This window comes from Pavona decussata, unplaced genomic scaffold (assembly GCF_977016875.1).
Source record: "Pavona decussata unplaced genomic scaffold, jaPavDecu1.1 SCAFFOLD_171, whole genome shotgun sequence".
Taxonomy (NCBI): domain Eukaryota; kingdom Metazoa; phylum Cnidaria; class Anthozoa; order Scleractinia; family Agariciidae; genus Pavona; species Pavona decussata.
The window spans coordinates 58,074-70,000 of NW_028145582.1; the positions used below are offsets into that span (position 1 = coordinate 58,074).

At 37.0% G+C, this 11,927-nt stretch overlaps 2 protein-coding genes across 3 annotated transcripts in view; both read left to right on the top strand.

The window, feature by feature from the left end:
- Positions 1-11,927, top strand: part of LOC146463961 (uncharacterized) — a gene marked incomplete at its 3' end in the record, with an annotated part of 74,769 nt that overhangs the window by 29,829 nt on the left and 33,013 nt on the right. The gene's annotated exons all lie outside the window — the stretch shown is intronic.
- On the top strand, positions 1,257-7,966 carry LOC146463966 (C-type lectin domain family 4 member A-like). Of its 2 annotated transcripts, XM_085083832.1 has the most exons (5): positions 1,257-1,486; positions 4,277-4,539; positions 5,323-5,422; positions 6,414-6,509; positions 7,030-7,966. In XM_085083832.1, exons 1-5 carry the CDS (start codon positions 1,417-1,419, stop codon positions 7,035-7,037), a joined length of 537 nt encoding a protein of 178 aa, XP_084939958.1. In that variant the 5' UTR covers positions 1,257-1,416; the 3' UTR covers positions 7,038-7,966. The 2 variants fall into 2 exon arrangements, with proteins under 2 accessions (XP_084939958.1, XP_084939957.1); XM_085083831.1 differs by having other exon boundaries at positions 6,414-7,966.

Sequence of the window (11,927 nt, forward strand, 5' to 3'; positions counted from 1 at the left end):
TTATAGTTTTGTTTCTCGCTTAACGAGTTTGTAAAATGCAGTACATGACATTATAAAATAGCCGGAGTCAAGCAAGCACTGTGATTGGTCAAACTGAGTTCTGTATAACTCCACAATGCACGAAGCATAAGTATGGTGCGTGCATTATAATTGTACATATGTACAAAGCACACGTCAATCTTTTTACCTGTGAAAATCTGAGAAAATTCAGCGAAAGAGCGCCATTATGGCCGAGCAATCTCCCTCGTTTGACTGCAGTTTCGAGATTCTTAATGATATTGTAAAGACTAACGTAGAAGAAGAGTCTTATGAGGCTGTCACTGCAGAAAAGAAACGCTTTGTCGAGGTGACCAAAACAAAGAAAAACAGCGATACCGATGGCTATCGAGCTCTGAGGTTGTATCTGTCCAAGTTGAATCCAAAGTGTGAAGTTCTCTTTCAGCTCCCTCGACGCGACTGGACCGAAGCAAACTGCGCCGTGCAAACCGTCTGATACGAAAAGAACCCCCTTGGTGTTAACACAGTGGCCAACATGATTAAAGAGATCAGCGAAAAGGCAGTGCTGTCGACCGCATACGCAGATCATTGTGTTCGGGCGATGATCTTGTGATCACAAGCCGGCTTGGCAGGTCGGCACATTTGACAAATTTCGGGCCACAGAAACCCGAACAGTCTCCAACATTACAATTCCCGGCCATCGTCAACTCAGCTCAGAAAGTGCAGTGATGTTCTGTCATCTGCTCTAACAGGATCCAATCAGACATCACAGATGCAGCAGATGTCTTCCCAGCAATTCCAGTCAATTTCTTCTCTACAACCAAGAGAAATGTCATCCCTCAGCTGTAGAATCACCCCAATCAACATGACTATTTTATTAACCATTATTTCCAATTTATACTTAGCTTTTTGCATCCCCTAAAGAAGGTTAGCTTTTTCTAACCGAAATATTGGGCGATAAAACTACCCTATTTAGCTCTCCGATCATTCGGTTTTACGTTTTGTGCAACATTGCTGGTCCTGGTCTACACCAAGGTCCGGCTTCACTTTGCTGCTGTTTTTACAAGTGGTCCTTCCATAATTCAAGAGTCACTTTTGAAAAAAATGTTAAGTAAACCTGCTAACATGAAGTGTAGTGCTCAATACACAATCACACGACTGGTTACGTTAAGATGAGTCTTATCACATATTCATAAACATACTCCCCATTGTAAATTATGTATGAAAACTGTAAATTTATGGCTACCATTGTTGGGAAACTACATTTTGGCAGATGTTGGTTTGTCTGCAGGGTGAACTAAAACTTTCTTACGTTAGTTGACTGAGCTAAAACTATTTTGGTGTGTCTTTGAGAGGCAATCAACCCTTATTTATTAAGGGTGTTGACCAGACGGGAGGAGTTTTTACTTCTAAGAAGAAATGGGTCACTTTCTATTCTTGTCTCTCGTGTCGATGGCTTGTGTAATGTCAGTTCCAGTTCGATTAGAAGGTGAGAGCATTTTTTTTTCGTTAAATTAGACCATTATTTTCTTATATTTATCTTTTTTATTAAGCCACATTTAATTCCATTCTGTTAGGAATTTTAAAGCTTAGGTTATTGGCTGTAAAATACTTCAAACCACAATATACTTGCCTCCGAAACGTCTTTTAAGCATTAATTTCAAGTTTTTGACACGTTCTAAATTCATAGTTATTTTGAACAAATTATCATCGCTCTTTTGTATTTTCGTGACGTAACAGAAGCCACCAGCTATCTGCCTTGTGCAACGAACCTTTATTGTCAAACTAGAGAATACTTTCTTGGTACGTTAAACACCGAAGTCTAAGAGGTGACTCTTTGATACGAATATGACGAGTCTTTCAAACCCTAAAAAATGCGAGAGTGAACGTTAATAGAAAAAAAAAAAATACATCGTAAACAAGTGAGGAATATAAATAAATGTAAATTCTTTCATCAATTTTCATTGGGAATTCAGCTTTTATTGGCGACTTACAAGAAATGAAGTCAATAACTTTCCACTTGTAATAAGAATCATTCTTCAAAATAAATTCAGTTGCAAAAGTAGACATAAAAGAAGAAACGACCGAAAGTTTAATTAGGTTTTTGTCGCCGTCATTGAGACGATCAGAGACATGCTTAGTGAGACACAAAAGGCTTTCAGACCTTATCGTTATTCATAATAAAAGATATGGTCATATACAAAACAAGATAAAACGTTACACAGCCAAAATAGCTCTCGAAAGGCAACACTTTACAGAAGACGGACTGATGTCTGATGTTTGCTACGCTAAATTGACAGGTGTTTTCTGGGGCAATTACGTATTGTTTTCAACTGCAGCGATAATCTATTACATGCAAAAACTCCTCTTGCCACATAACTTCGACTTCCCATGGATACTGTGATATCTCAATCACATATTATCCTTTCAAATTAGTTTTTGTCCTTCATAAACGTATTTTTTAAGCGGTTTTTAATTAAAATTTTTAATGGAACGGTGGAACTGTATACATGCAAATTATACCAAAGACCTCATTTAAGAAAACGTAGAAATGCTTTCAAGTTAATGATCTGTTTAAAAGAAGAAAATACTTGTCTTAGGAACCCACGGCCCTAATAAAAAACAAATAATAGAATCACTCATTCAACCAGAGTTTGAGAAAAGTTTGATCTTATTTATCTCTTTTGCGTTAAACAAGAACGTTGTATTAACATACAACGGTGACATTAAATTCACCACTTTTTATAATATAAAAATTGAAACAATTTTTCTGTGGTATATATAAAAAATTCATCTAATGCTCCTAACATTGTGTCCTAAATTTCAATTGCATTGCTCAAACATAGCATTCACAAAGTTTTTTTCCTCTAAATAATAATAAGATGACCTCTGAGCTGTATATTCACGCATTTAGAAGTATTGTGGTAAGATGCGAATCCATTAGTTTTGAGAACAAAACCGATGCCCGTGGGGCAGAGGGCGAAGACATATTTCGTTTCACAAAAACAAGGACATCGAACGTTCGAGAGCGGGCCCACCACCTACTGAAGACTGAAGGCGTGGATTCGCCACTGAGATATGGCAGGTGGTTTCAAAATTAGTCGAATATAACCGTCGAATATAATTTACGACATGTAAATACATCACATTTAGGGGAAAATGTTTAAGAACAGGTACCTGAGGCTGTTATGGTTAGCGCTTAACATCAAACAGATTATATTAAAGTTTGAGGGGAAAAAACGTTGGCGTTAGCCCCAATTCTTTCATAGCACATTTCATTCTGTCACATTAATAAATGGTGGCTGCCAAAGAAGCCGACGATAGTTTCCACCAGAATAACGGGTAGAGAAAGGTGTAATAGAGGGACGAGGTTTTGTTTATTCTTGATTATTCCGTTTTAAATTAATTGAAATTAATTCAGAACTCATGTCATTAGTAGACAAATTATGATCACTTGGGTGGGTGAAGTCCTGAGAATTAGGAAGACTGTTTGAGGTTTTATTGACTGAGGTACCTACAATCTGAACAGACTCTGAAAATGATTTTCGGTCAGGTTGTCGAAACGTCACTTAAAATAGCACTGCCACGGTGATCTTGCTGTATTTTGGTAAAATCTGCTCAAATGCTTGACGAAGAACCTGTCTTGTAACATAAAAGTGCTCTTACCACACCGAGAAGAAATTATTCGAAACCTTAAAAGGTTTTCTCGCAGGAATTAAGAAAAGAATTATAATCAATTTTTAGCGACCTCTTTAAAACACAAAGGAAGGGACAATTTTTTTTTTTTAAGTTGGAATCCACTTCCATCCTAGACATCCACGGCCAAAAATAATTAAAAGTAGTTTCTGTGCACTGGCGGGGTTATTGCTAACAAGACTCTATCATTGTATATTAACGATTCCATTGACACAAATACGATTTCTGGCTATTCATAGTGACACTAAAAATAGGTGGCACTGCCCCTTTAATATGGACCTTCAGATCTGAGAACAACTCGAGATTGAGCACAGTACGACCTTGACATTTTAAACCCTTCAGATCCCCCAAACTCTCACTTCTTCCCGTTGTTGTCCGGCCGATAAGGACCTCCTAAAAAAACAAGATTGGTCTGATCAACAAATGATTATCTAAAGTACGTCGTAAACTTTATTTGAAAAGTCATCCCCGCGTGTTCAATATCGTTCCCGTAGTCACTGAATCTGAAGGTCCCCAATGGCCACCTCAAAGCGCCCCTTCCAGGTAAATTTAGGGATACATGTTCATCTGATTTTTTCTTGAGATTTTCGCTCCGTGGAGTTTCCAGCTTCCTTCTTCTTTGCGAATAAACGATTGGTGAATCTCTCAATAAAAGTCATCAGCGTCCTGGACATGGATCTCTGTGAGCTGATGTGTTACCAGAAGTCGAACTGCGTCAGTTTTAACTTTAGAAAGAACCCAGAACATGGAGGAGTAAAACACAGATGTGAGTTAAATAACTCAACTCATTTGGAGCACGACAGCGAGTTCAAGGATGATCCATCTTACTTCTACCGAGGAGCAAAGGTGAGGGTAACTGAATATTTGACCGTGAAAACCAAACTTTTTACAACATTACAACAGAATATTTAATGAACAACTGAATGATTCTCGCACTTATATACGCTTATTAAGTGTTGCAAAAGAAAGCCTTAAAGAAAATTTAAGATTGAACGGTATTTGAACCCATGACCGCTGCGATACCGGTGCAGTGCTCTAACAATTGAGCTATCAAACCAACTGGGAGCTGTTTATTTTCTGAATGTACGAATTTGCATATATTCAATTTCAACTGAAAATTTAGGAAAATTTTGGTAAACGAAATTTTGATTTATCAGCAGAGTTGATAAGGTAATTTGGCCTTTGTAAAGAGATTCGAGAGTTGACGTTTCGAGCGTTAGCCCTTCATTTGAGCGAATCAAGTAATTGTGGTTTGTATATGCTTTATATGGTGAGCACTGTTCGGAGTATGGCAACGTGAAAAACAAAAACAAATCAGTGGGATGGCAAGCGTTGTTAGATTTCGTTACCCCCTCAGCTGGCTACAATATCTTTCATAGCACCGACTACCTCAGTAATTATCTATTAACGATTTGCTGCTTTTTGTCTAACGGGCTGCCGTGCGTTTTAAGCAATGATTATTTAGGCTAAAGTGTCGAGCGACTGGTTAAGACATGCATCTTTGTCAATTCTTCCAACGACCAAACACGGGCATTTTGAAGAATTTCAAGTTAATTCACTAGGCAAGTTTAGAAACTAAATTATCTTTTTCTTTATTATTTTTCCTTTTTGGATAACGCATGTATAAAGAAGCTATGCCGGAACAATGGGATTTGCCAATCAGGTTTTACAGACAAAGGATATCGTTGTGTATGTCCCTCGGGATTTGAGGTTCATCATCGTGAAAAGGGTAAGCCTGTTAAGGTTAACAGTCTTAAATTAGTGTAAAAAATAAAAGTACCTTAACCGCTAACCCGAGAAACGAATTTATTAAAATCAGAGTTAAACTTGGGAAGATTAACAAACCCGATAGGGACCGTAATTAATTACGGATCGTGAGTGATCTTCATGGTCCGAACGAACTGTACGGACTTTAAAGCCATTTACCCCTCTGAATCTGAATGCAGTTTAGGGACAGCAAACATTTCTTTACGGAACGTTTATCAAGTTCTCCCGACCGAAAAAAAAAACTGTACGAACTAAGAACTGAACGGACAAAAAAAGTAAATACTCTTTTTGAATCCAGTAATCACTGTATACAAAGTGACTATAAGAGACCTATCATCATGCCTACAAATACTTTTCCGTAATTATTTTATTGTTACTGCGCATACGTTCTGCGCATCTGGAGATACCCGGGTGGGTGGTGCCTACTATTACAGGGATATTTTCGCACGCTTTAAAACTATGAGGAGAAAGCAGAACTCAGCAAATGATTTTGGTATCCAAATAGAAAATTGGAGGTAACCATGCATTTTTCAGAGATAATAAAACTTCAATTTGGAAGAAAGCGCCATACATTGCTTTGTATTTTGCTGCTTTTTAGAATAATTGTTGCTTAGTTATCTCTAAAAAATGCGTGGTTACCCCCAATTTTCTTTTTGGATTTCAATAGCTGCTACCAATATCTGCTTTTCCCACATAGTGATAAACCGCGCAAAAATACTTCGTTATTAGTAGGCACCGTCTTTAACTAGTGTAACAAGTCCAAGAGTTTGGAGAAGACCCTGCTCACAGATTGATTTTTAACGATTGTTTTTCCTATTCTAAGAAGAGAAGATACTTTATTTTAATACATCACAGCCTTGCAGCTGAATTGAGCATTTAAAAGTATACGTATATAACAAAAGTACTTATATGCAAAATGGAATATTTTATTTTGCTTGTTGTTTTCATGTCAGGTTGTCCTGCAAGCTGGGCTGCTAGTAAAGACTCATGTTATTTCATTGTGAGTACCACATACACCACAATGGGGGATGCCTGGCAAAAATGCCAAGGTATGAACGCAAACCTTCCAATTATCAACTCAGCCGAGGAAAACACTTTTATTAGCGACTTGCTTAATAGGGAGGGTTCAAAGCGGGCATGGATCGGCCTCAGGCGAAATACCTCGGACTCGAAGTTCTACTGGGTTGATGGCACGCCAATAGAAGGAAACTATGACTCTTGGGGATCTGGAGAACCAAACAACTATGACAACAACGAGAATTGCACCCATGTAGTCGTTCACCCTAGCCATCCGGTGTGGAATGACATAGCTTGCGAGAAATCTTGGGCTGCTACTCTTTGTCAGAAGACTATACAAGACGACTAGTTTGCTCTAAACCTGAATAGCAAATAGGACTTTGTTAATAGGCATGAAAATTTGTTAAAAGTTGTTAAGACCTAGGACAAGATTCACGTTGTGTTGTTAGTAAAAGGAATAATGGAGTAACATCGTAAAGAGTATGGGCGTGACGGGCATTTTCAGCTTTTTTAACATTATTTTATTGTTTACTTATTTCTTCTTTTTTGAAGGACGGTGACAACAAAAACAACAACAAAAGCAACACTTTATTAAAACAGACAGTTAAAAGCTGGTTATATACTTACCCGCAAATAGCTGAAGCTAGTCGAGGCGGGTAGGTATGTCTATACTAAACTAAATACAAATAAATTTGGCGTTTACAAATTGACTTAAATAAAAGTTAAATAAGTAGTAAATAAAGAAGTGACGCAAAAAGGATTCGCTAGTTGATACAAATTAAAGGATTGTTACAAATGTACAAGTTTTTCATTATTTTAAGAATTGAAGAAGGTGTAAGGTAAGCATTTTCTTTTTTTAAAATGTTGATTAGTATTTCATGTATTTGTTTTTTGAATAATCTTCTCTTGTCAGACTTTTGTAATATTATCCGATAAAGAATTCCATAGCTGTGCGCCAAATCGAGAAAATGAATTCTTTAGTTGATCAAGACGTGAAGACATGATATAAAATTTGTCGGCGGTTGCTGACCTGGTGTTGTAGGAATGTATATCTGAGACATCTTTAAATAAATTTTGAAAATGGACAGGTGCTAGTTTGTTTTGGATATCATACATTAAACAGGAAACAGATTCGATATAGAGAAAATGAACAGGTAGGATGTTAAGGTTAACGAAGTAAGGAACAGCATGTTCACTTTTTGTAGAAAAGTTCATCAAACGTAGAGCTCGTTTTTGTAGAAGAAGAAGCTTTTCTAAGTTAGACTGAGAAGCTTGACCCCACGAACTAATTCCATACATGAGGTAGGGGGAAATAAGAGATTGATATAACTTGACAAGAATAGAGATAGGTACAAAATGTCTCAATTTAGCTATCATGCCAATGGCCTTGCTTATTTTTAGAGCAATTAAATCTATATGCACTTTCCAGTTGAGATTCTTGTCAATGAGTATGCCAAGATATTTCACATGATCTTTACATTCTAATGGTGAATATATAGAGGATATTACATGGCCGCGCGGAGATACGAAATTTCTCTTCGAGTGTTGAAAAATATTTGACGAGTGAGCGCAGCGAAAGAGTGAAATATTTTTCAACATGAGAAGAGAAATTTCGTATCTCCAAGCGACCATGTAATTTTCTTTTTATTTTATAAAATCCTCACAATACAGCAAAATATTCATTGTTCTTTATTTCAAAAACTAAGGTTTGAAATTGAGTACATAAGCTTACAGTCAGTTGTTTATCTGTATCAATCGTAAACCAGGCCGAGTTATGTAAATACAAACTAAGACTAAGCGAAAAGGCCACATATAAAATCTATATAAATAGAAAACGGATAAACAGGTAGGTCCCTGGTATAAACTAATGGCATATTTAAATATGGTTAGAAATTTAGTTTACAGTAACAAGTAAATCTGAACATACCGTTCTAGCTTGCATCGCTGCTTTCAACTACCCTCACACTACTCGACGTCGTACGCAGTTTTTCTCTTTGTATTCGGATTTTCTTGTTCTTTTGCGAATTCGATCAGTTTCTTATCTGTGATCTCAACAAATCTACTTGAGCTTGTCTCTATTTTAGAATAAACCTAACTTCGACTCGCGAAAAGACCAATTCAAAAACTCCAAAAAGACCAAACGACAGCCAAACGGCGGAAAATTCTTCGGAAAACCCCAAGTGTTTGACAGCGCGCGAAAATACTGCGAGCTGATTGGTCAAAAATGATATCACACATGTGTGGATGGAAATGATATCGCCACTGGCGGGATAGCGTTTTTATCGATTTGCTACCACTCGGTATACCACTAACTTTTACATAATAAGAAACTTTATCGTTGTCGTAAATATTTATCGTTGGTTGATAAGGAGGTTTCTTTTTGTAATTAAGAAATATTACATGATTATATTTCTTAGTATTTAGAGTTAACTTTTTCGTTGTTAGTCATTCGCAAAGTTTATCTAATTCAGTGTTTACTTCTAGTTCTAAGGATTTAAGGTTCCTATTACTGCACAGGATACTAGTGTAATCAGCAAATAAATAAAACTTGAACTTATCTGAACAGTTAGTGATATCATTTATATACAACAAAAAGAGTAAAGGCCCTAGAACAGAACCTTGAGGAACGCCACATTCTGCAGGGGCCTTTTCAGAAATATGGGGACCGATATTAGTAGTCTGTGAACGCGATTTAAGATAAGAAGAGAACCAATCGTTGACTTTGTTGTTGCGCATCTCGAGATACTCGGGTATCCTGTGGGTGGTATCTATTCATACAGGGATATTTTTGCGCGTCTTAAAACTATGCGGAGAAAGTAAACCTTGGCAAGTGTTATTGATATCCAAAGGAAAATTGGGGGTGACCGTGCATTTTTCAGAGATAATAAAGCTTCCATTTGGAAAAACGCCATAGACTGCTTTGTATTTTACTGTTTTTTTTTTTTTGTTGTTTTTTTTTTTTTTTTTTACAAAACTTGTTGCTTAATTATCTCTAAAAAGTGTTTGGCTACCACCAATTGTATTTTTTGATTCCAATAGCTAAGTTTTGCTTTTCCTGTATAGTCATAACCAACAGCAAAAAAATACTTCTTTATTGAATTTTTTTTATTATTGTTATTATTATTCTCATTTTATTCACCGATATCATAAATTAAGCAATTTGCTATTAAATTCGTGAGGAAAAAACTCACAATTTAATTGTATATATAGTCAATAAGGAAAACGTTTTTAGTGATCACAATACGAATTCCTTTTGAAGGACTTCTTGAATGGACAAAAAGGTAGCTAGACTTTAACTACACGAAAGTGACTAAGTTTATGGCAAGTTTATGGCAGTTTCTAGAGTTTATTTCTCTCGTTGCAAGTATTTATTTCTTCGTGCGCTGTCACCTCGCATTTAGAAGATTATTGTGTTAAGATGCGAATCCTTTAGTTTTGAGACCAAAACCGAGGCCCATAGGGCAGGGGGCGAAGATATATGTCTTTTCACGAAGACAAGCAAAAAGAACGTTCGAGAGCGGGCCCACCACTTACTGAAGGTCTGGATTCACCACTGAGATATAACAAGTGGATTCAAAATGAGTCGAATATAAGAGTCAATTATAAGTTACGACATGTAAATGTATCACATTTATGTCTCCTCTGTGCGATTGTGAGCAACATTTAAATGGATACGCCCTCTTATAAAGGGTCTTTGCCTAACTATGAAGAGAAGCTAAGTATTTTTAATGTGAGTGAACATTAGTCCAAAAGCCTCGTGATGTTGCGAAAAGATTATTGCCCTGGAAGTCTCGTGATAATAATATGATGGTGATCTGTTTTAGTAAAGATCTAAGGTTCAAACGAGGAACCTGAACCATTGTCTCATAGCAAGCTCAAAAAAACCTAATGGATGACGACATCGGGGGGAGACATAAAAGCTTTTATTTGGTCGAAATAATATCCATTTTAGTGGCAATGTTTGAGAACAGGTACCAAGTTGTTATGGTTAGCGCGGTTTATTGTAAAGTTTTAGGAGAGAAAACGTTGGCGTTAACTCCAATTCTATCAAAGCACATTGCATTTTGTGACATCAGTAAATGGTTGCTGCCAAAGAAACCACCGATATTTTCCATAAGAATAACGAGTAGAGAGAGGTGTTGAGGAGAGGGCCAACGATTTGCTTATTCCTGTTTATTTTGTTTTTGTTTTGCCTTTTTTTTAATGTAAATTAACGCAGACTTCATGACATTAGAAGACAAATTATGATCACTTGGGTGGGTAAAGTCCGGAGAATATATTAGAAAGACTGTTTGAGGTCACACTGACTGACGTTTCGACAACCTGAGCAGACTCTGAAAATGATTTTCGGTCAGGTTGTCGGAACGTCACTTAAAAGGGCACTGTCACAGCCTTTTTACTGTATTTTGGTCAAAACTTCCCAAATATTTGACAAAGAGCCTGTTTTGTAACATAAAATTGCGCTTACCAGAACGGAAGGAAAACATTTAAAACTTTAAAAGGTCAGTTTCTCATAGGAAGAATAAACCATAGCCAGTTTTTAGCGACCTCTCCAAATGACACAAGAAGGGCCACTTATTCCAAGTTGCAATCCCTTTCTATCCTAGACATTCACAGCCAAACAAAATTAAAAGTAGTTTCTGTGCACTAGAAGTATTATTGTTAACGAGACTCTACAATTATTTGAACGATTCCATTGAAACCGATACGTTCCTTTGGCTATTCATAGTAACACAAAATATATGACTGCCCCTTTTATACGGACCTTCTGATCTTAAAACGACTCAAGATCGAGCACGAGTACGACCATCATATTTAAAACCATATCACTTCTTCCCGTTGTTTTCCGGCTGATAAGGACATCCTAGAAACAAAACTGGTCTGACAATTGATTACCTACAATACGTCAAGCCATAATGTTTATTTAAAAAGTCGTACCCGCGTGCTCAATTAATCTTCACTGAATCTGAGAGTCTCCACTGGCCACCTCAAACAGTCCCTCCCAGGGAAATTCAAGGATACATTTTCATTTGATTTTTTAATGAGAATTTCGCTCCATAGAGTTTCCAGCCTCCTTCTTCTTTGCGAACAAACGATTGTTGAATCACACGATAAAAGTCATCAGCATCCTGGACATGGATCTCTGTGAGCTGATGTGTTACCAGGAGCCAAATTGCGTTAGTTTTAACTTTAGAAAAGAGCCAAAAAATGGAGACGTAAAACACAGATGTGAGTTGAATAACTCCACTCATTCGGAGTACGACAGCGAGTTCAAGGATGATACATCTTATTTCTACCGGGGAGCAAAGGTGAGGGTAAAGGAAAATTTGACCATGCATGACGAATCCCAAACTCGTCGCGTCTAATGTCTGATTCTAAGCGTTTACTAACGCAGGCAAATCAAACTTTTTGCCAATAAGAAGTTCTTACAGTACCTCCATCAAAACCGT

Bases quoted from the DNA above. Each gene is read 5' to 3' on its own strand.
- LOC146463966 (XM_085083831.1), top strand. From the start codon at position 1,417: ATGGGTCACTTTCTATTCTTGTCTCTCGTGTCGATGGCTTGTGTAATG. The intron at 4,540-5,322 runs GTGAGGGTAACT...GCATGTATAAAG, and splicing joins ACTTCTACCGAGGAGCAAAG to AAGCTATGCCGGAACAATGG. The intron at 5,423-6,413 runs GTAAGCCTGTTA...TTTTCATGTCAG, and splicing joins GGTTCATCATCGTGAAAAGG to GTTGTCCTGCAAGCTGGGCT.